The following is a 20,339-nucleotide window of genomic DNA, read 5'->3' on the forward strand; positions in this document are numbered from 1 at the left end:
GTCATTACATGATTAAAAACAAAAAAACATTTCACATTTTCAGGTGACTGTACATGACCAATCAAAAGTTTGGACTCTCCTGGTTTTTCTTTATTTTCATGACTATTTACAATGTAGAGATTCACTGAAGGCATCAAAACTACGAATGAACACATTATACATAATTATGTAGTTAAAAAAAAGTGTGGCATAAGTCAAAGTATGTTTTATATTTTAGATTGTTCAAAACAGCCACATTTTGCTTTTATTACTGCTTTGTGCACATTCTTGGTATTCTCTCAATGAGCTTCATGAGGTAGTCACCTGAAATATTTTCCAAAAGTCTTGAACGAGTCCCCAGTGATGCTGAACACTTGTTGGCCATCTGTGGTCCATCTCATGTCATTTAAATGAGAAAGTGAGTCCAAACTTTTGACTGGTAGTGTACATAGAGGAAAACATATTTATCAATACTGTAACTTAAGTAGTGTTAATTACATTGATTCATAATGATTTAATTGATGAACTGATGGCATTGTGTCACGACTCCATCCATTACATGTTTCTGCATAACCCACTGATCAGAAAACACATTTTAAACACATTTATAGCTTTGTTGAAACCGAATATGGACAATTTCTGTTTGTTTGTATCACATTTCTGAAAGACAAAGGGCACATGACAGAAAGATGATTAGGAAGTTACAGATGCACGTACATCATGTAAACCAAACGTCAACCTCTGGGGTTAAAAAGTGAAGCCAATGGTGAAGTTTTAAAATCTGCAATACACTGAATGTCCACTGGGGGCAGGCTTCAAAAATACACCACTCCTCATAGACATTTATGTTATATGACAAAGACATAATGGATTGGCTTTATATAATGCTTTTTTGGTCACTCAAAGTGCTTTACATTATTGACCCATTATTCATTCACTCACACTCTGGTGGTGGTCAACTACATATGTAGCCACAGCTGCCCTGGGGCAGACTGACAGAAGCCCAAGGACACAACAGACTGACTAGGACAGAGCGGGATTCGAACCTCCAACTCTTTGGTTTTTGGACAACTCACTCTACCATCTGAGCCACAGCCACCCAACATATTTCAGTTGTTTAGATTATGTCTGCCTAAATATGACATCATGGTGACACAAAACTCATTTTCCAGACCCAGCCTGCAACAGCTGAGCCTGTATGGTCCTTCACTATAACTTCCCTCAAAGACACCAGTTAGGATTCAGAATGGGTGAAATTCATTTATTACACTAAAATACGCTTATTGGTGCATTTAGTGTCAGATTTTACCAGCAGTAGATTGTGATTTTGATTGTCTTTGTATAGTTTCACTTTAATTTAGTCATCCAGTCATTTTGACAGTGTTTATAGATTTCATGATATGCCCCGTTTCCACTGCGTGGTATCAGCTCGACTCGACTCAGCTCGGCTCAGCCTTTTTGCGTTTCCATTATGAAAAAGGACCTGGAATCTGGTACCCAGTACTAGTTTTTTGGTATCGCCTCTGCTGAGGTTCCAGGACTGGGGACCAGATACTAAAACGTGTCGTGTAAACACTGCAGACCTCTGATTGGTCAGATAGTTTTCTCTGTGACCTGCTGTTTTACAAAAAACAGATGCGGAAATGGACAGTAAATACAGCGGTACATTAATTCACATGATAACAGCCCAAAACTACACCATGGTCGGTCGAGGAGATTCAGTCTTTGGTGGCCGACGTAAAAATTCAGACGAGACAACATGCAACAAGCGAGTTTATCAGCAACTCTCTGAAGAGACGACACGGAAGTAACGCACCGCATGGCTATGACGTCCAGGTACTGTAAAGTCAGTAGTATCTTGTAATAGAAACGGTCTCCAGGAATTCCAAGCCAAGCCGAGTCGAGCTGGTTCCACATAGTGGAAATGCAGCAATAGTTGTATGTGCCAATATTTATTGAATAACATAGTGCCTTCATAACATTAAATAGGATGTTCTTAGTTAATGTGGTCGTGTTTTCATTAAGGTTTCATGACCTCCTCCTCTCCAACTCCACCCTCTTAATCCAAATATAGGAACTTTTTTCCTAATAACCAGTACAGTCATATCAAGCATCTTGAGGCTTCTAAACTGTAGAACCAATGGATGATGCCACTTTAACCTGACTTATGTGTACAACATATCTGTCATATTTACCTGTTGCCCTCGGCCTCATCAATGGAATCAGGAAGCTCTCTCCTCCTGGTCTCAGGAAGCATAAAACCAAGACCACCACTGATAAAGGTGAGGCTGCTGGAGACCACTATGGGTATGATCCAGTGGTACGTGGCTGTGATGTTGAGCAGTGGAGCCACTATTCCCCCTAATCTGGCTGATATGGAGCTCAACCCTGTGGCTGTTTGTCTGAGTAGAGAAGAGAACAGGGATTAAATGAGTCACATTTGTCTCATAATTTCAATAGGCATTAAAGTGGAACTGTGTAACATTATCATTTTAATTCTTGGTAGTTCTTCTTGGTTCAATTGGACTGGTTTAGCTCTTTTTTTTCCCTTAATTAAACAGATTCAAAGTAATTGTGATAGTTAAATTGCATGTTAGGGGGAGAATGGAAATCCTCCCCCTTCTCACTAGGGTCTCCAGGGCCAAATATGCCACTTGTAACTTCTCTGTCGTGGTCCTGGTGGCCTAGATCTCGTCTTTCGTGAGAAACGTCACGGTTTACGGCACTATGACACAAACACACTCTCAGCCAGGCATTGCTGTTACATCTTTAGCTGCTGTTTTGTGCTTTTTCCTAATCTGCACATGGTTGGAGGGGGAGGGTGAAGCATGGGTTTTACGACATTGAATATGTACTTCAAAAGTGTAGGGAGAGCTCCACAGAGACAGATGCTACAAAAACAGTGAAGAAGAACCAAAATGGTAAAATCTTACAGAGTTCCACTTTAAAGAGTCAACATCATAAAGACAGTAAAGTCAGACGAGTAAGAAAACACAAAGGCCTGAAACGTGGTGTAGTTTGACAACCTACCGAACAGTTGTCGGAAACAGCTCCTGCACCAACACATTACATACAGAACCAGCCCACATAAGGAAAAAGCGAGAAACAGCAGCTAGAAATGTAACAGCGATGCCACACCCTGGAAAAAAATATCAAACATCACCAGAATAAACTAAAAGGTTTTGCAGTTCATGAATACACAGTCAGATTTGTAAGTATTTCATTATTATAACTTATGTAATGTATTTAGTTATCAGAGTTTATTATATTTTAAAATGTTATTATTAAACTGTGGATGAATTTAGTGAATCAGAAAAGACACAGATTTACATCAACATAATATTAACACTGTTTCAATCAAAAAGTTTGGGTAAGAATTTGTTTTGGAAAGATATTAAAGCTTTATTTAATACAGACTTTCAAAGGAAAGTAATTCATAAATGAAATTGAAAACATACATTTTGGCTTTTCCAAAACAAATCCATTAAGTCATTTACCTTGAGGAACAGCCAAGATCAGTATACTAGAGAGCCCTGCAGTGGCGAGTGTTAGCATGAACAGTGGTTTTCTTCCAAACACCTCCAACAGCCAAATGCAAAGTATATAAACAGGTATTTCGATAGCACCGAATATGAACTGTGTCAGGAAAACGTTCAAGCCCAAGTTTGCCATATTCAAGTGCAAGCCCAATAAGGAGGCATTCAATGAAAACCTGTTGGAAACAGAAGTAAAACAAAGTCAGACCATGTCCAGCATTAATTATCAAACATTCACAACATTTTAAAAATAAATTATTACCGTGCCAGTAATATTGTGACAAAATATCTTGACAGTAGACGTGATCTAAAAATATATTTAATGCCTCCATCGTTCACAGCTTCTTTCATTGAAATCTGGAACAGAAAGATTATATCAACCACTGGTATCTGTGACTTTTTTTCCTCCATCAAAGATACATCACACTCATGAACCAGAAAGTATGTCTGATGAACACAGCTACTTCAGTGCTACTTGACTCTGGCAAATGCTTGGAGAGTAATGAACTTTTAGGAGATGTAAGGACAGAGTCATGAGCTGTCATGACCACTTAGGAGGTCCAGGCAGGACAGAAGGAGGACCTTATCATTCACCCCATGTGGTACTTTCAAAGTCAGAACCAAAATCCAAACAATGAGCTAGTTGGAGTTATAGAGCCAGGGAGTCTTCTCTTAAAAGTGTGGTGGAGGTGAGTGATTAGGAATAGAATCTTCTATTGTCATGTCAAGATTGCCAAAGACGACTGTTGGAGCAGTTGATACTGATAGAGAGGCTGTGTGCTCCTCAAGATGATTCCATGCACTTGGGATTTGAGAGGACATTGCAGATGATCAGGGAGAAACTGGCTTTACTGGCCTGGTTTGAACATTGTGAGATGTGTTTCCTCCGAAATCCACCAGGATATTCAAACAGACTAACCAGGATGGCTGAGTGGTTAAAGCATTGGACTTAAAATCCAATGGACGGAAGTCCATGTGGGTTCATGCCCAGGTTATAATAGTTTTGGATTTTTAATTATAGTTTAGTTTTATTTAGTTTCGACTTTTTTTTCTCTAATTCCTTTAGTTTTAATTAGTTTTGAGAGCATGTTTGCGAGTTTTTATTAGTTATCGTTTTTTTCTGAATGCTTAGTTTTAATTTAGTTTAGTTTAGTTTTAGTATTAGTTTTAGTTATTTCACATATTTTATCTTCCTCACCATTCTATTCAAAGAAATTAGTGAGGCACAGATCAGTGGGTTACCCTGGAAACTTTATTTGGGGGTCGGGTTAGGGCAGCTCATTGACTGAGCAGAGACACAAACACATGTACAGTACAATGTATAAATTCCCTTTAGCAGGTTGGGGGGGTGGGGGTGCTATCCATACACAACGTCACTTACATGAAAACAATGCAAAGATGTGCAAAGTGTGAGAGGAGATGCACAAAGCAGCCAGCAGTTAAACCAGACGGAAACATATATAAACCAGCTAACCCGCAGTTAAAGCAGATAGAAACATATATAAACCAGCCAACCAGCAGTTAAAGCGGATAGAAACATATATAAACATATATAACCTAGTCCATCATCAACAAACCACACCTTAGCAGATCTATCATCTCTTAATCATCTCCAGTTCCATTATTAGCCAACTTTCATTTCAGTTCAGCTAGCTGTTGCTTGTAACATCAAATGTTTTTTAACATTATAACAGGTTCCATACCTCTGTAATTGGATTAGTTTTCATCCTCCTCTTTTCTCTTCTTCTAAACTGTGCAGTTTAGGCCTTGGAAGGCCTTTTCATGGTGATAAACTCTCCAGTTTTTACCTGGATGCTAGTTCAACACTGACGCTGTCCTTTAGCTCCGCTCTGTCTCTGTCACTCACGCGCACACAGTGAGCGGAAAAAAAAAAAAGAAAAAAAAACAACCCCACTCAACACTAAAGTAAACCCCAGACAGGACTGTGCTGCTGTGTCCCAGCTTTAGTCTGTATGTTCCAGGTAGAGTGGGGACCAGAAGACGACTGGAAACCACCAGTGACCAGACATGACAGACTGTGAAGTGTTGTATGGTGTCACCAGCTCAAACTGCTGGAGCCAAATAAATCAATTTGATATCAATCCAACACTGACAAAGACGAAAACGAAGGGAATTGTATTCATAATTGTTATACGTTTTAGTTAGTTTTGTAAGCTCACAATACACTTTCAGTTAGTTATAGTTTTTTTCTTTTAATTTGAGTTTTTATTTATTTCAGTTAACGAAAATGTTTTTTCAATTTTAGTTTTCAACATTTCGTTCGTTTTCGTTAACGATTATAACCTTGGTTCAAACCCCACTCCTGGTATAGAAAGAACAGGTCAACTCATGCAACATGCAGACCAAGGACTCAAATTTCAAACTGAAGGGGCTGTGTAAATGCACAGGCAACACCAAGACCCAAAAAAACACCTAATACTCTCGAACAGGACCACTGGAAGGTTCAACCACCTACTCATGAACATGAACTTCTTCTGAAACCCCAGTGATGTAAACATGTGGACTCCATGACAAATCATAAAACTATAGAGGGTTGCATTAAAAGTGCGTACATTTCTGTGTCACATGTTTTACATCAGCAAGATTTTGATGCTGAATCATGTTATTTTAGGAAATAAAGATGAATGAAAGATAAATGAAAGTAATCCAGTCCAAGTGTCAGTACATTTTCCAGTAGAGAGTCTGGGATTGTGTGTTTGTTGATGGCTGCTGCCTTCATTATCAGCCTTTTTGCCTCTTCTGTTCTCCCTCTGCTCAACAGCCACCTGGCCGACTCTGGAATAAACCTGATGGAAAGAAGAAAAATAACACTGAATGTCACTTCATAAACTCTAGGTTACAAATAAGATTATTGACAGCTGTAACAAAGGACAATACACACCATATGTAAAGTAAAACTACTCCGAGTGGAGCTGCTATGATGATCTGAACCAGTCTCCAGTCTCTGATGTAGTATACCAAACCAGCAAGGGCACATTGTCCAACAGAAGTAAAGAGAAGAGTCAAACATACTCCCCATGACCGTTTGGATGCACCGATCCACTCTGTGGCTACAAAAGGGAAAGGGAATTATAACCATTTTAATCATAGTCCCTCCACTGTCAGAGGTTCAACACATTAATGGACACATTAAGGCAAGGCAAGGAAGATTTATTTGTATAGCACAATTCATACACAGGGCTTTACAAAAATGGAAAAGAGACAGATTAAAAACACACAATTACAATTAAAACATGATCACTAAAACATAAATAATAATCATTTAAAGCTAAGTAAAAGAGAAGAGTGCAGATAGAACCCTTTCAGTTGTTCTATGCACAGTTGAACAGAGCTGTTTTCAGCCTGGACTTAAACATTGTCAGACTAGAAGCACTCGGAGAGCGCAGACCTCCGCCAAGGCTGATCAGTGGCCCCCCCTGTGGGCCCCTCCCACGCCAAGGAGGTTATGTTTTTGCCAGGGTTTGTTTGTTTGTTTGCCTGTCTGTCCGTTAGTGTGAAACATAACTCAAAAAGTTATGGACAGATTTTGATGAAATTTTCAGGGTTTGTTGGAAATGGGCCCCCCCGTGGGCCCCCCCACCCCCGATCACCACCAAAATTTAATCATTTCTTCCTTATCCCATTTCCAACAAACCCTGAAAATTTCATCAAAATCTGTCCATAACTTTTTGAGTTATGTTGCACACTAACGGACAGACAAACAGACAAACAAACAAACCCTGGCAAAAACATAACCTCCTTGGCGGAGGTAACTAGAGCCCTGTCTCACGTCATCAGGAAGACTGTTCCAGAGTTTAGCTGCATAGAACTGAAACGCAGCTTCCTTTTGTTTAGTCCTGACTCTGGGCACAAGCAAAAGACCAGCCCCTGAGGTTGTCAGGGTCCGAGATGGTTCAAATGGGACCAACATGTCACAGATGTACTTTGGTGCTATACCATGGAGAGACTTATAAACGAGCAGAGCTGTTTTAAAGTCTATTCTCTGAGCCACAGGAAGCCAGTGCAGAGATCTGAGCGGAGGACTAATATGGTCGTACTTCCTGGTGTCATATCAGTCCCCGGACTTCAGCCTGTCTTGTCTGTCATTTCCTGTTTTATTTTGTTAAGTTCTCCTCTTGTGTCATGTCTGGTGCCTTTGCTTCCCTTCCCTGATTGTTCCACCTGTGTCTGATTACCTGTCCCCGCCCTGATTTGTTCCACCTGTGTCTCATTGTCTTCCCTCCCTTTTGTGTATTTAAGCCCTGTGTCTTCCCCTGTTCGTTGCCAGTTCGTATTCGCCTTTGTGTGTCTACTTACCAGCGCTTCTTCGGATCATGTTTGTCTGCCTGCCTGTCTGTTGTTGACCCGGATTGTTTCCTCGATGCCAGAGTTTTTGCCTGTCCCCTGTCTGTTCTTCTGCCTCAGTGTCCACTCCTGTGTTTGACCTTTTTGCCTGGATTAACGGTACGCAAGTTTGCCTTTCCCCAGTGTTCTGTTGCCTGTTTGCTTGCCTCTCTGTGTATGACCTGGTCTGCCTCCTGACTCTCCTTTGTTTTCCCTTAGTCGGGTTCCCCTCGTGTGCTCCCAACCTTGGCCGGGGGCTTACTCATTCGGGTTCGGACGCCATGACGAATCCACAAAGCAGTTTCACTGAAGACTCATCCATAACCTTTTTGTGTGAACTGTATTTTCTGACTGTGTTTAATAAACACAATTACATTGTATTTTTGTCTGTGGGTCTTGCATTTGGGTTCTGTCCCCGTACTACTAGTCCTAACACCTGGTTCTAGTCAGAACTCGAGCAGCAGCGTTCCAGATGTACTGCAGCTGTCTGACAGCTCGTTTAGCTGTATTAATTCATTTGATGCTTGATTGTGGGTCTTCCTGCCTTCAGTTAAGTCTCAGTAACACATTAAATCAGCCTTTCCTACCCCAGCCCCATTAGCAATGACACACTAGAATTCAATGTGTCCCAAAACTTTCATCTCTTTGTTGTTTTCTTCTATCATTCCGTTGTATGTAAGGTGGTTGAAATGGTCACTGAAACTCATAACAATTGATTTTCCCCATTGCCAGATAAGAAAAAATGAATCACAAAAAGAAACAAATCATGTTAGAGCAAAATTTGATTCAGACATCATTCTGAGTCTGGTATTTAACGTAGTATCTTGCCATTAAAAAAATACATTAACAACTGTATTTAAAGTCTTAATTGTGAAGATAGTTGTGACCCTATGCTTCCAATAGCATTTGGTGTATCCAGTTGTTCTGCATCTATAATATAATAATATAATATCTAATTGATTAATATGCTAACACTAGTTGGAAATAAATTATATTATTATTATTGATGTTAAGTCACATTCGTCATATGGTCTCTTCAGCTTTCTTTCAGGCATTAATTGCAGCATTTAAATATGTATAAAATTAGTTCACTTACTCAGTACAATAGAGGTGACTCGATTGCCTCCAGTTCCCACTCCCGCAAACAACGAGATCACCATAAACGAATACATATCAGGGGAAAACCCTGATGCTAATACAAATATAAATGTTATAACTGCCGGAACTTGAATTGCCCATTTCCGACCAAACCTGTAACAAAGAAAAATACAATGATACAATATAGACATATATAGACAGTTATATACTAACTATAACTTATCATGAGTCTAAAGTCTAATATAGGTTTATTGTCTCTCTCCAATGTAATCTTTAACAGTGCAGAATGATGTCCAGGGTTTCACTGTCAGTAGGTTTTTATATTCATCTTTTTTTTAATGTCTGAATTAATGTAAGATACTTACGATTCGGCAAGAGGTCCAAACAGAAGAGAACCAAGAAGAATTCCAACCATGGAAATGGCTTGTATGATTTCCAACAAATTAGCTTTTTCACAAACTAGATCAAACTGTAGAAAGAAAGAATGAACTGACTTTATTCTGAAACAACTGTGACTATACACACCAAAGAAAAAAAAAAACCAAGAAAAAAAGAAAACATCAAAACACCAAAAAAAGCTTGGAACACAATCATCTAAACAGAGCAGTAATGTTACAAAGTTATTTGTGTGTGTGTGTGTGTGTGTGTGTGTGTGTGTGTGGGGGGGGGGGTAAAAGAAACAGAAGAGGCCGTAAAGTGAAACCTTGTGGCACCCCACAAATTACATCCTGAAGATCTGAATTAAATCCTCTTAAGGTGAAGACACACCACCCTAGCTGCTGTCATCAGTCGTTGTCAGCAGAGAGTGTTGAATAGTCTAGAAGGGTTATTGTTGTTGTACTTGTTGAACAGATGGTTAGTAATAAGAAGATACTGGTGTTGTCAGCTCTCAGGCTCCTTCTTGTGGAAGAAGAAAGATGTCGCAGGTGAAAACTGAGGAGAAATCGCACTATGCTAACAATGCTAACACTGTTCACTTCATGGAATGAATGAAGTCCATAGGCAGCACTGACTGGCACTCATTCAGATACGATATGAGCAGTGAATGGCCTACTATAGAAGACAATAATAGTGTGAAGTACTTGGTATAGCTGTATTCACATGTAAACTTCCTGTTCGCAGATTCACTAGACAAGGGCTATCCCTCCACCAATCAGATTGGTCCGACTTAACGGCGGGTAGTGGCCGACTATACATGTTGAATCGGTTGAAAAGACTGGCGATGGCATTCACGGCAGCTGATGGCATGGAACACACCAAGTAGACTCATGTCACTGACCTCGCCAGACTGCCTCACAACCTCTGACCACTGAAAATCGGGTTGGTGTGTCTTCACCTTTAAACATCACAGACTAAACCACCGTACAGAACTATGCCCAAATCCCAAGCACTCTAGCTTTGACAGCAGTAGGTTTACCTCCATATACCTACGTAAACAGCAGGTTTACGTAGGTATATTTCAATCAGAAGACCCCCTTAAACTAAAATACCCAAAGAAAGATAGAAAATTCTGAATATACAGTATATATCAGAAGAAAGAGAAGAAAAACTAAAGATACACTATGACTATCAATCCTCACTTACATCAGTGACTATGGTGGCTGTGTACAGTGTGCTTTTGTAGACCCATCCATTCTGGCAGCTCGTGGTCTTGTTGAGTCCAAACTCCCTGATGGCATCGATGTCCCAGTCTACAGGGACGAACATCTGACACCTGCTGAAGGTTCCATCTGCCTCCCTGGGCAGAGTCAGGTTCAGCTGCTCATCTGTGGTCAGGTTTGGATCCAGACCCAGGATCCAGTCTGTGTTACAGTGTCGATCTGGATTCTTCTCTATGAAAAGAAAACTTGCCAACAAAAATCCTTGAATGAAGTTTATAAAGCATAGTGCAGCCAGAGTGACCCTCTGGAATAATCCGAATTCTCCAATGTTCCTGAGGATCTCTCCAAAATCAGCCATGATGACACAGTCTGTGTGTCCGTTCTGTGGACTGACCACTCTGCATGTGCATTAAATACTGTTCTGTAATGTTTAACCTGAGTATATTACATTACATGCAATTCATTTGATCTGTCATTACCTGAAGTGCACTAAAAGTTTATTATTCCTCAATAGCTCATTTTAGTTAAGTTGGGTGAAAGTCCAGAATTTTATCTTGAAATTTAGGGCAACCAGTTAGAAAGCCTGAAATCCATCTGGAATCGCGGAGCTTTAATCAAAAAAGAAATATGAAGGCGGGACTAACAGTCACCGAGTAAACTAATCAAAGATAAGATGGAAGTGAGTCTTTTGTCAGAGAAATTTAAGAATACAGGGTGTAATCTGTTAGCCTGGCCAACCATCTGGTTTTCTCAGTGTATTCAGTACTAAGAAAACAGTCTGGAACTGGTCCATTTGCTGTGAATTATGCCCAATCTATTTTGTACTGGACCAATCGCAAGTCTTGGGGACAGGTGTTTTGCAATGCCTCATATGCACCGACTTCTTTTTGTTGTGAGTCAAAGTCAGTTCCAAGTCCGCAAATCTTTTTACAACTGTTGTCGGTTGTTTGATTCAAAAATAAGGGTTGAATTTCAGATCACACCCTGTAATCTTACATTTCTCTGACAAAAGCGTCATGTCACTCTTATCTGTGACTGGTTTACTGGGCCCTGTCCGTCTTTCTCACTAAAATACATTTATTGGTGGACTTGAGGTCTGCCGTAGATTGACAGTTTCAGTTTAATTTAGTCATCCAGTCATTATTAGTGTTTATATATTTAATAATTTTCATATTACTATTATTGGAAACAGTTGTATGTGCCAACATTTATTGAGTAACATAGTGCCCTCATAATGTTAAATAGGATGCTCTAGTTAATGTGGTCATGTTTTCATTAAAGGGGTCATATTTTGTTAAACCAACTTTTATCAGTCTTTGGTACATTTATTTGTGTATTTGGGGACCCTTATAATTCAAAAAGTTAGAATTTGAACCCTCCAAATGCCATAAGAACTGGCATGACATACAATGCTGTTTAATGAGATCAGTCTCCAATGGGCATTAAAGAGTCAACATCATAAAGAGAAAAGTACGAAGAGCAAAGGAACACAAATGCCTGAAACTTGGGGTAGTTCGACAGCCTACTGAATAGATGTCAGAAACAGCTCATGCACCAACACAACACATATAAAACCAGCTGCTATGATGATCTGAACCGGTTTCCAGTCTCTGATGTAGTATACCAAACCAGCAAGGGCACAATATCCAACAGAAGTAAAGAGAAGAGTCAAACATACTCCCCATGACCGTTTGGATGCACCGATCCACTCTGTGGCTACAAAAGGGAAAGGGAATTATAACCATTTTAATCATAGTCCCTCCATTGTCAGAGGTTCAAAACTAACACATTAATGGACACATTAATTCATTTACTGCTTGATTGTGGGTCTTCCTGCCTTCAGTTCAGTCTCAGTAACACATTAAATCAGCCTTTCCTAGCCCAGCCCCATTAGCAATGACACACCAGAATTCAATGTGTCCCAATACTTTCATCTCTATGGTGTTTTCTTCTATCATTCCGTTGTATGTAAGGTGGTTGAAATGGTCACTGAAACTCATAACAATTGATTTTCCCCATTGCCAGATAAGAAAAAATGAATCACAAAAAGAAACAAATCACGTTAGAGCAAAATTTGATTCAGACATCGTTCTGAGTCTGGTATTTTACGTAGTATCTTGCCATTAAAAAAATACAAAAACAACTGTATTTAAAGTCTCAATTGTGAAGATCGTTGTGACCCTATGCTTCCAATAGAATTTGGTGTATCCAATTGTTCTGCATCTATAATATCTATAATATCTAATTGATTAATATAATAACACTTATTGGAAATAAATAATTTTATTATTATTCATGTTGAGTCACATTAAAGTCATATGGTCTCTTCAGCTTTCTTTCAGGTATTAATTGCAGCATTTAAATATGTATAAAATTAGTTCACATACTCAGTACAATAGAGGTGACTCATTAGCCTCCAGCTCCCACTCCCGCAAAGAACGAGAACACTATATATGAATACATATCAGGGTAAAACCCTGATGCTTATAGAAATATAAATGTTATAACTGCCTGAACTTGAATTGCCCGTTTCCGACCAAACCTGTAACAAAGAAAAATACAATGATACAATATAGACATATATAGACAGTTATATACTAACTATAACTTATAATGAGTCGAAAGTCTAATATAGGTTTATTGTCTCTCTCCAATGTAATCTTTAACAGTACAGAATGATGCCCAGGGTTTCACTGTCAGTAGGTTTTTATATTCATCTTTTTTTAAATGTCTGAATTAATGTAAGGTACTTACGATTCGGCAAGAGGTCCAAACAGAAGAGAACCAAGAAGAAGTCCAACCATGGAAATTTCTCGTATGATTTCCAACAAATTAGCTTTTTCACAAACTAGATCAAACTGTAGAAAGAAAGAATGAACTGACTTTATTCTGAAACAACTGTGACTATACACACCAAAGAAAAAACAACCAAGAAAAAAAGAAAACACCAAAAAAACTTGGAACACAATCATCTAAACTGAGCAGTGATGTTACAAAGTAATTTGTGTGTGTGTGTGTGTGTGGGGGGGGGGGGGGGGGGGGCGGTTACAAAATAAGGGATTAGGGAGGAAAACATGAGTTCACATTTAACAGCTATTGGCACGGTGTTTATGTATAAAAGAAACAGAAAAGGCCCTAAAGTGGAGCCTTGTGGCACCCCAAAAATTACATTGTGAAGATCTGATTTAAATCCTCTTAAGGTGAAGACACACCAACCCGACTGCCGATTGTCACCAGAAAAGGTCACCTGACTAATGAGTCAGCTCCCATCTCCCTGACACGGTCAAAAAAGTGTGAAGAACACACCAAATCGACTACCAACTTGAGCATACGCTTTTTTACATTATAAATTAGTGTGCAGTAGTTTTAAAACACCTGAAGTCAGTGGCTCCCAACCTTTTTTGGCTCTTGACCCAATTTTAACATCACAAATTTCTGGCAACCCCAGACATTCAAAACGGAGATTTTTTTTTTTTTGCTTGCCCAGGTGCTCCATATTTCTGACCTTAAAGTCACAGAGTATTGCCTTTTTCCACATAAAACCATGAGACTTTTGCTCTTAAAGTCACATCTTTATTTTCAGACAATATCCCTTTTTTTTTTTTTTTTTTTTTTTTTTTTATGAATTTACAACTTTAAGCTTTTAATTCAAAGTCAAAACTCAAAATTAAAATGAACTCAGAAAAGCCTATAGATTAACCTGGTATGGTTTTAGAACCAAGAGATCACACATTTTATAAATTGAATAAGATCATGTCATCAGTTTTACACTTGACAGATTACATGACCTTAACAAACAGTAGTAAAATGGGAACACAATGTGTTTTGACCTTTGATTTATCACTGCTCTAGTTTTGTTGTCATTAAAATGAGATAAAGTGCAATGGGTAAGATGCCCACACTGAAGTTGTGATGTTCTCTACCAGGCAGGAGGCAAAGAGGAGATTAATAGATTTATAGATGAGGTGAAGGAGACACAGTCAGATGGAGCAGTAATAGAAATGGTAGTAGTAGTAGTAGTAATAGTAGTAGTAGTACTATTAGTAGTAGTAATAGTAGGTAGGGTTGCTCTTAGTAATGCTACTATAGCAGGTTCCCAACCTTTTTTGGCTCGTGACCCCATTTTAACATCACAAATTTCTGGTGACCCCAGACATTAAAAACAGAGAGTTTTTTTTTTTTTTTTGCTAAATTTAATTTGCTTTTGATCATATAATAGTTTGCTATACTATGTTGCAAATAAATGTTAATTTTAGACAACATTTAGTCTGTATAATGTATATTATTGTGAACAGAGACAGTAAAGCCAGGTGTAGATTACTGCACAAAGGGAGAATTTTATTTTCCTTGGTCAGGATATGTGCAGTCAGTCCAGCTTGGATTTACAAGGAGGACAATTAATACTGAACAAACAAGAACTCAAACTATGAATTATGAAAGAGCTGCAGCATCTGAAACTGACCACAATGAACATTTGACAGATAAACAGAACCACAGTGCTTCAGTTTCAGCTTCACAGTTTGTCATGTGTTTTATGTATTGTGATTGTCTCTGTCAACTCACCATATATTTTTATTTGTAAGTTTTTATTTATATTTTTATCAATTACTAGAAATTTCAGGTGACCCCATTTGAATTCCAGGCGACCCCACGTGGGGTCCCGACCCCAAGGTTGAAAAACACTGTGCTATAGGCTTAGAGTGGTGGTAGACTCATGATACACTAAACTCCTCTCTGCTCCTCCTCCTGTCTGACCTCCGGTTTACTTTTGTTATGATTTGGCGCTATATAAAATCGTAGTACTAGTAGTAGTGGTAGTAGTAGTAGTGAAAAACAAATACCTGAAATTCTATTGTGTTACTCCTTGTGATTGATAAGGACATTTCTGCAGATGTTTGCCAGATTTTTTATTTTTATTTTTTGGTGAATTTAAGATTTTTTTTGCTTAATTCAAGCAAAAAAATCTGCCAACGGAACAAGTGAAAATTATCTTGGTAAGATTTCTTGAAATTAGATTTTCAAAGCTATTGTCTAAAAATAAGTTCTTATATCTCACTGAAAAGTTCCTCTTTAGGTGATTATGTTTTTTTTTTAGTGTGATGAGATATTTTGACTAGAAATGAGAAAAATACACTTAGTAAGATTGTGATTTTTGCATTGAATAAAGTATAAAGCTCATTGTTTACACACATCTGTATTATGGCATCATTAGGTTTTCTTCTTCAAACTATCACTGCAAAAAATGATTTTGAAGAAAGTGGAAAAAAAACGCTTGGGTGATGGACGAGTCCACCTCTGAGACCTCAGCCTCTGCTTCTTCTATGGAAGACGTGGCAGCGGGATTGAGGAGATCCTCGAAGTATTCCTTCCACCGTCCGACAACATCCCCAGTCGAGGTCAGCAGCTCCCCACTTCCACTGTAAAGAGTTTTGGTGGCGCACTGCTTTCCCCTCCTGAGGCGCCGGATAGTTTGCCAGAATTTCCTCGAGGCCGACCGATAGTCCTCCTCCATGGCCTCCCCAAACTCCACCCAGACCCGAGTTTTTGCCTCCACAACCGCCCAAGCTGAAGTCACCGAGGTGGTTGGCAAGCTCCTCGGTGGCAGGGCACCGGGGGTGGATGAGATTCGCCCTGAGTACCTTAAGTCTCTGGATGTGCAGGGACTGTCTTGGGTGACACGTCTCTGTAATATCGCGTGGCAGTCGGGGACAGTACCTCTGGATTGGCAGACCGGGGTGGTGGTTCCCCTTCTTAAGAAAGGGGAGCGGAGGATGTGCTTCAACTATAGGGGGATCACACTCCTCAGCCTCCCGGGGAAAGTCTATTCCAGGGTACTGGAGAGGAGGATCCAACCGATAGTCGAACCTCTGATCCAGGAGGAACAATGCGGTTTTCGTCCCGGTCGTGGAACGCTGGTCCAGCTCTATACTCTCCATCGGGTGGCTCGGGCATCTGTTTCGGATTCCTCCTGGACGCCTCCCTGGGGAGGTGTTCCGGGCATGTCCCACCGGGAGGAGACCTCGGGGAAGACCCAGGACCCGTTGGAGAGACTATGTCTCTCGGCTGGCCTGGGAACGCCTCGGGGTCCCCCCGGAAGAGCTGGAGGAGGTGTCCGGGGAGAGGGAAGTCTGGGCATCACTGCTTAGACTGTTACCCCCACGACCCGGCCCCGGATAAGCGGAAGAAAATGGATGGATGGAAGTAAAAAAAAGCCTTATTTCTAGAACATTTGTCTTATTTTTCATCTAAATAGGGGAAAAGCTTGCCAACAAATTTTGATATAATAAAAATATTCTTATTTAAAATAAATAAATAAATAAATAAATAAATAAATAAATTTATATATATATATATATATATATATATATATATATATATATATGTATGTATATGTATATACACTCAACAAAAATATAAACGCACCACTTTTTTTTTTGCTCCCATTTGTCATGAGCTGAACTCAAAGATCTAAAACTATTTCTGTGTACACACAAGGTTTATTTCTCTCAAATATTGTTCATAAATCTGTCTAAATTTGTGTTAGTGAACACTTCTTCTTTGCTGAGATAATCCATCCACCTCACAGGTGTGGCATATCAAGATGCTGATTAGACAGCATGATGTTTGCACAGGTGTGCCTTAGGCTGGCCACAATAAAAGGCCACTCCAAAATGTGCAGTTTTATCACACAGCACAATACCACAGATGTCACAAGTTTTGAGGGAATATGCAATTGGCATGCTGACTTCAGGAATCTCCACCAGAGCTTTTGCCTGTGAATTGAATGTTCATTTCTCTACCATAAGCCATCTCCAAAGCTGTTTCAGAGATTTCATGAAGAAGACTGTGCAAGGAAAATGGTGGTCACACCAAATACTGACTGGTTTTCTGAACCCCCTGGATCACCCAATACAGTAAAACTGCACATTTTAGAGTGGCCTTTTATTGTGGCCAGCCTGAGTCACACCTGTGCAATAATCCTGCTGTCTAATCAGCATCTTGATATGCCACACCTGTGAGGTGGATGGATTATCTCAGCAAAGGACAAAGGAGAAGTGCTCACTAACACAGATTTAGACAACTTTATGAACAATATTTGAGAGAAATAGGCCTTTTGTGTACATAGAAAAAGTTTTAGATCTTTGAGTTCAGCTCATGAAAAATGGGAGCAAAAACAAAAGTGGTGCGTTTATATTTTTGTTGAGTGTAAATACATATATATATATATATATATATATATATATATATATACACACACACACACACACACACATATATATATATATATATATATATATATATATATATATATATATATATGTATAACTTTTTCTTAACAAGATTTTGCTGAAATTCCAGCATTTTTGTCTAGTTTTAAGGAACATCATGGTTTCTTAGTCGATAGAATTTTTGTTTGTTAGTTTTAAAAATTCTAGCTAAGAATTTCATTTTCACCCCATTTTGCTCAATATATGCTAGTTTGACCAGATGTAGGAATATTAGGCTAATTTCTAGCAGGGCATTTTTTGCACACACACATGCACACACACACACACATTACACAGAAAGGAAAGCATACCTCCACAGGTTCTTTATTCTTCTCTTCTATTGCCTTATAGAGTATATCTGCGCTAACCTTGACCCTTTCAGCTCCTGCTGTTGTTCTGGATCCAACAGCCTCTGTCACTGGGACTTGTCTCGTCTTTTCTCTTCCAGTTTCAGCCGTTCTCCTGCATGTTTTGCAGTTGAAAAGTGTCTGTGGAGCGGCCACTTTCGTTCGTGTTCCACCACAATATTGCAGGCAGTGCAGAACAGTATACTTCCACTTTTGTGTAACACATCTGGAAACTGACTTGCACGAACTTTGGCAGTGATATTTGTCGGTAAATGTGTTTTGAATCGCACATGTCTTCATCTCCTCAACCGTCAACAAGGAAGTGAACGTGATGACGTACATGTCATGTAGACAGGGGTGGGCGAAAGGGGGCTAAGGTGATTAGTCAAATTTGCGGAAAATTCGCGGTGATTGGACGAAATTGCAACGCCGTGCAGAATTTGCGGTGATTGGTTGAATTTGCGTTAATAGTTGTGATCGCAACATCGCAAATTCCTGGAGGGACTGAGGATTACATACACATGATTTTTTTTTTCCACTTTTTATCACAGTGCTGTACATTGTATTACGCTATAAACATCTAAAAATTTGTTTCATAATAGCAAAAAGTTTAGAAATTAAAGGAGAGCACAAAGTGAGGATAAAGCGGGTTCAGAAGATGAATGAATGAATGAACTGTTCATTATGTACTTTTGACCTCACTGCTCTGCATAATGCATTTATTTGTCTGGACTTTTAATGAGAAACATAACTAAGTTTGATGAAAAAAATTGTAACTAACTTCTTTGATGCGCTCTGAGCTCCACTGAGACTAAACATCAGACTGTTTAAAACCATGTTGTGTATAATGTGATAGATCATACATGTGAAATATGTGGAATTATTGAAGCCTTTGTGTAAACTAAACTGAACCTGATTCCTGTGTAGAATATTCAACTCAGCTTCCCTTTTTATTTAGGGAAACTGAGTCAAATTTCCTTATTGTTAAAATTCCTCCTGGTTAATTTCATCCATGTTACAGTCATTTTAGGGGATCATAGCAGCTGATTAACCTACGATCAGCTTTTTACTGTTCCAGATTTTAAAATCTGGTATCAGTCACCTCTGGTGTAAATCCTAAAAAACACACAAGCACACAAACCACTGTTGAGGAATATATTGTCAAACAGAATTACAACATTTTACACACAATCCAAATTGAGAATAAAGGTTCATGCTGTTTAAAACCTAACCTTTATAGGGTCTGTGTTTGTTTTGTGTAAGATGATATTAACTCTGGTCTACACTCAAATATAGTAGGTGACAGCAATTCACATTAGTGCTGATGACTCACACAATGATATGGAAAAAAGAACACGAGACGGTCTGTTCAGAGTCACTGAAGGAACACAGTGGAAGACGAATCACTTTCTGGATGAGTCATTACATGATTAAAAAAAACCAAACATTTCACATTTTCAGGTGACTGTACATGACCAATCAAAAGTTTGGACTCTCCTGGTTTTTCTTTATTTTCATGACTATTTACAATGTAGAGATTCACTGAAGGCATCAAAACTATGAATGAACACATTATACATAATTATGTAGTTAAAAAAAAAGTGTGGCATAAGTCTAAGTATGTTTTATATTTTAGATTGTTCAGAACAGCCACATTTTGCTTTTATTACTGCTTTGCACATTCTTGGTATTCTCTCAATGAGCTTCATGAGGTAGTCACCTGAAATATTTTCCAAAAGTCTTGAACGAGTCCCCAGTGATGCTGAACACTTGTTGGCCATCTGTGGTCCATCTCATGTCATTTAAATGAGAAAGTGAGTCCAAACTTTTGACTGGTAGTGTACATAGAGGAAAACATATTTATCAATACTGTAACTTAAGTAGTGTTAATTACATTGATTCATAATGATTTAATTGATGAACTGATGCCACTGTGTCACGACTCCATCCATTACTTGTTTCTGCATAACCCACTGAACAGAAAAAACATTTTAAACACATTTATAGCTTTGTTGAAACTGAATATGGACAATGTCTGTTTGTTTGCATGACATTTCTGAAAGACAAAGGGCACATGAAAGAAAGATGATTAGGAAGTTACAGATGCATGTACATCATGTAAACCAAACGTCAACCTCTGGGGTTAAAAAGTGAAGCCAATGGTGA

General features: G+C 38.9%; 1 protein-coding gene across 1 annotated transcript; it reads right to left on the reverse strand.

The window, feature by feature from the left end:
* Positions 1-553: 553 nt before the first annotated feature.
* On the reverse strand, positions 554-10,916 carry LOC115436725 (solute carrier family 22 member 13-like). The gene is made up of 10 exons (XM_030159643.1): positions 10,542-10,916; positions 9,323-9,426; positions 8,956-9,110; positions 6,418-6,586; positions 6,202-6,322; positions 3,778-3,872; positions 3,477-3,691; positions 3,010-3,118; positions 2,175-2,381; positions 554-639 (listed from the first exon to the last, which is right to left on the reverse strand). The coding sequence occupies exons 1-10, from the start codon at positions 10,914-10,916 to the stop codon at positions 585-587; spliced, it is 1,605 nt and encodes a 534-aa protein (XP_030015503.1). The 3' UTR covers positions 554-584.
* Between the last annotated feature and the right edge of the window lie 9,423 nt (positions 10,917-20,339).

The sequence above is a fragment of the Sphaeramia orbicularis genome, chromosome 17 (assembly GCF_902148855.1).
Source record: "Sphaeramia orbicularis chromosome 17, fSphaOr1.1, whole genome shotgun sequence".
In the NCBI taxonomy this organism is placed as follows: domain Eukaryota; kingdom Metazoa; phylum Chordata; class Actinopteri; order Kurtiformes; family Apogonidae; genus Sphaeramia; species Sphaeramia orbicularis.

What these genes read in the sequence shown, in the direction of transcription:
- LOC115436725 (XM_030159643.1), bottom strand. Translation starts at nt 10,916, where the DNA reads ATGGCTGATTTTGGAGAGATCCTCAGGAACATTGGAGAATTCGGATTA. An exon ending in AGTCACCTCTATTGTACTGA is followed by an intron (nt 6,587 to 8,955) that starts GTAAGTGAACTA and finishes TCCCTTTTGTAG; the next exon opens with CCACAGAGTGGATCGGTGCA. An exon ending in CTGTTTCCGACAACTGTTCG is followed by an intron (nt 2,382 to 3,009) that starts GTAGGTTGTCAA and finishes TTCTCTACTCAG; the next exon opens with ACAAACAGCCACAGGGTTGA.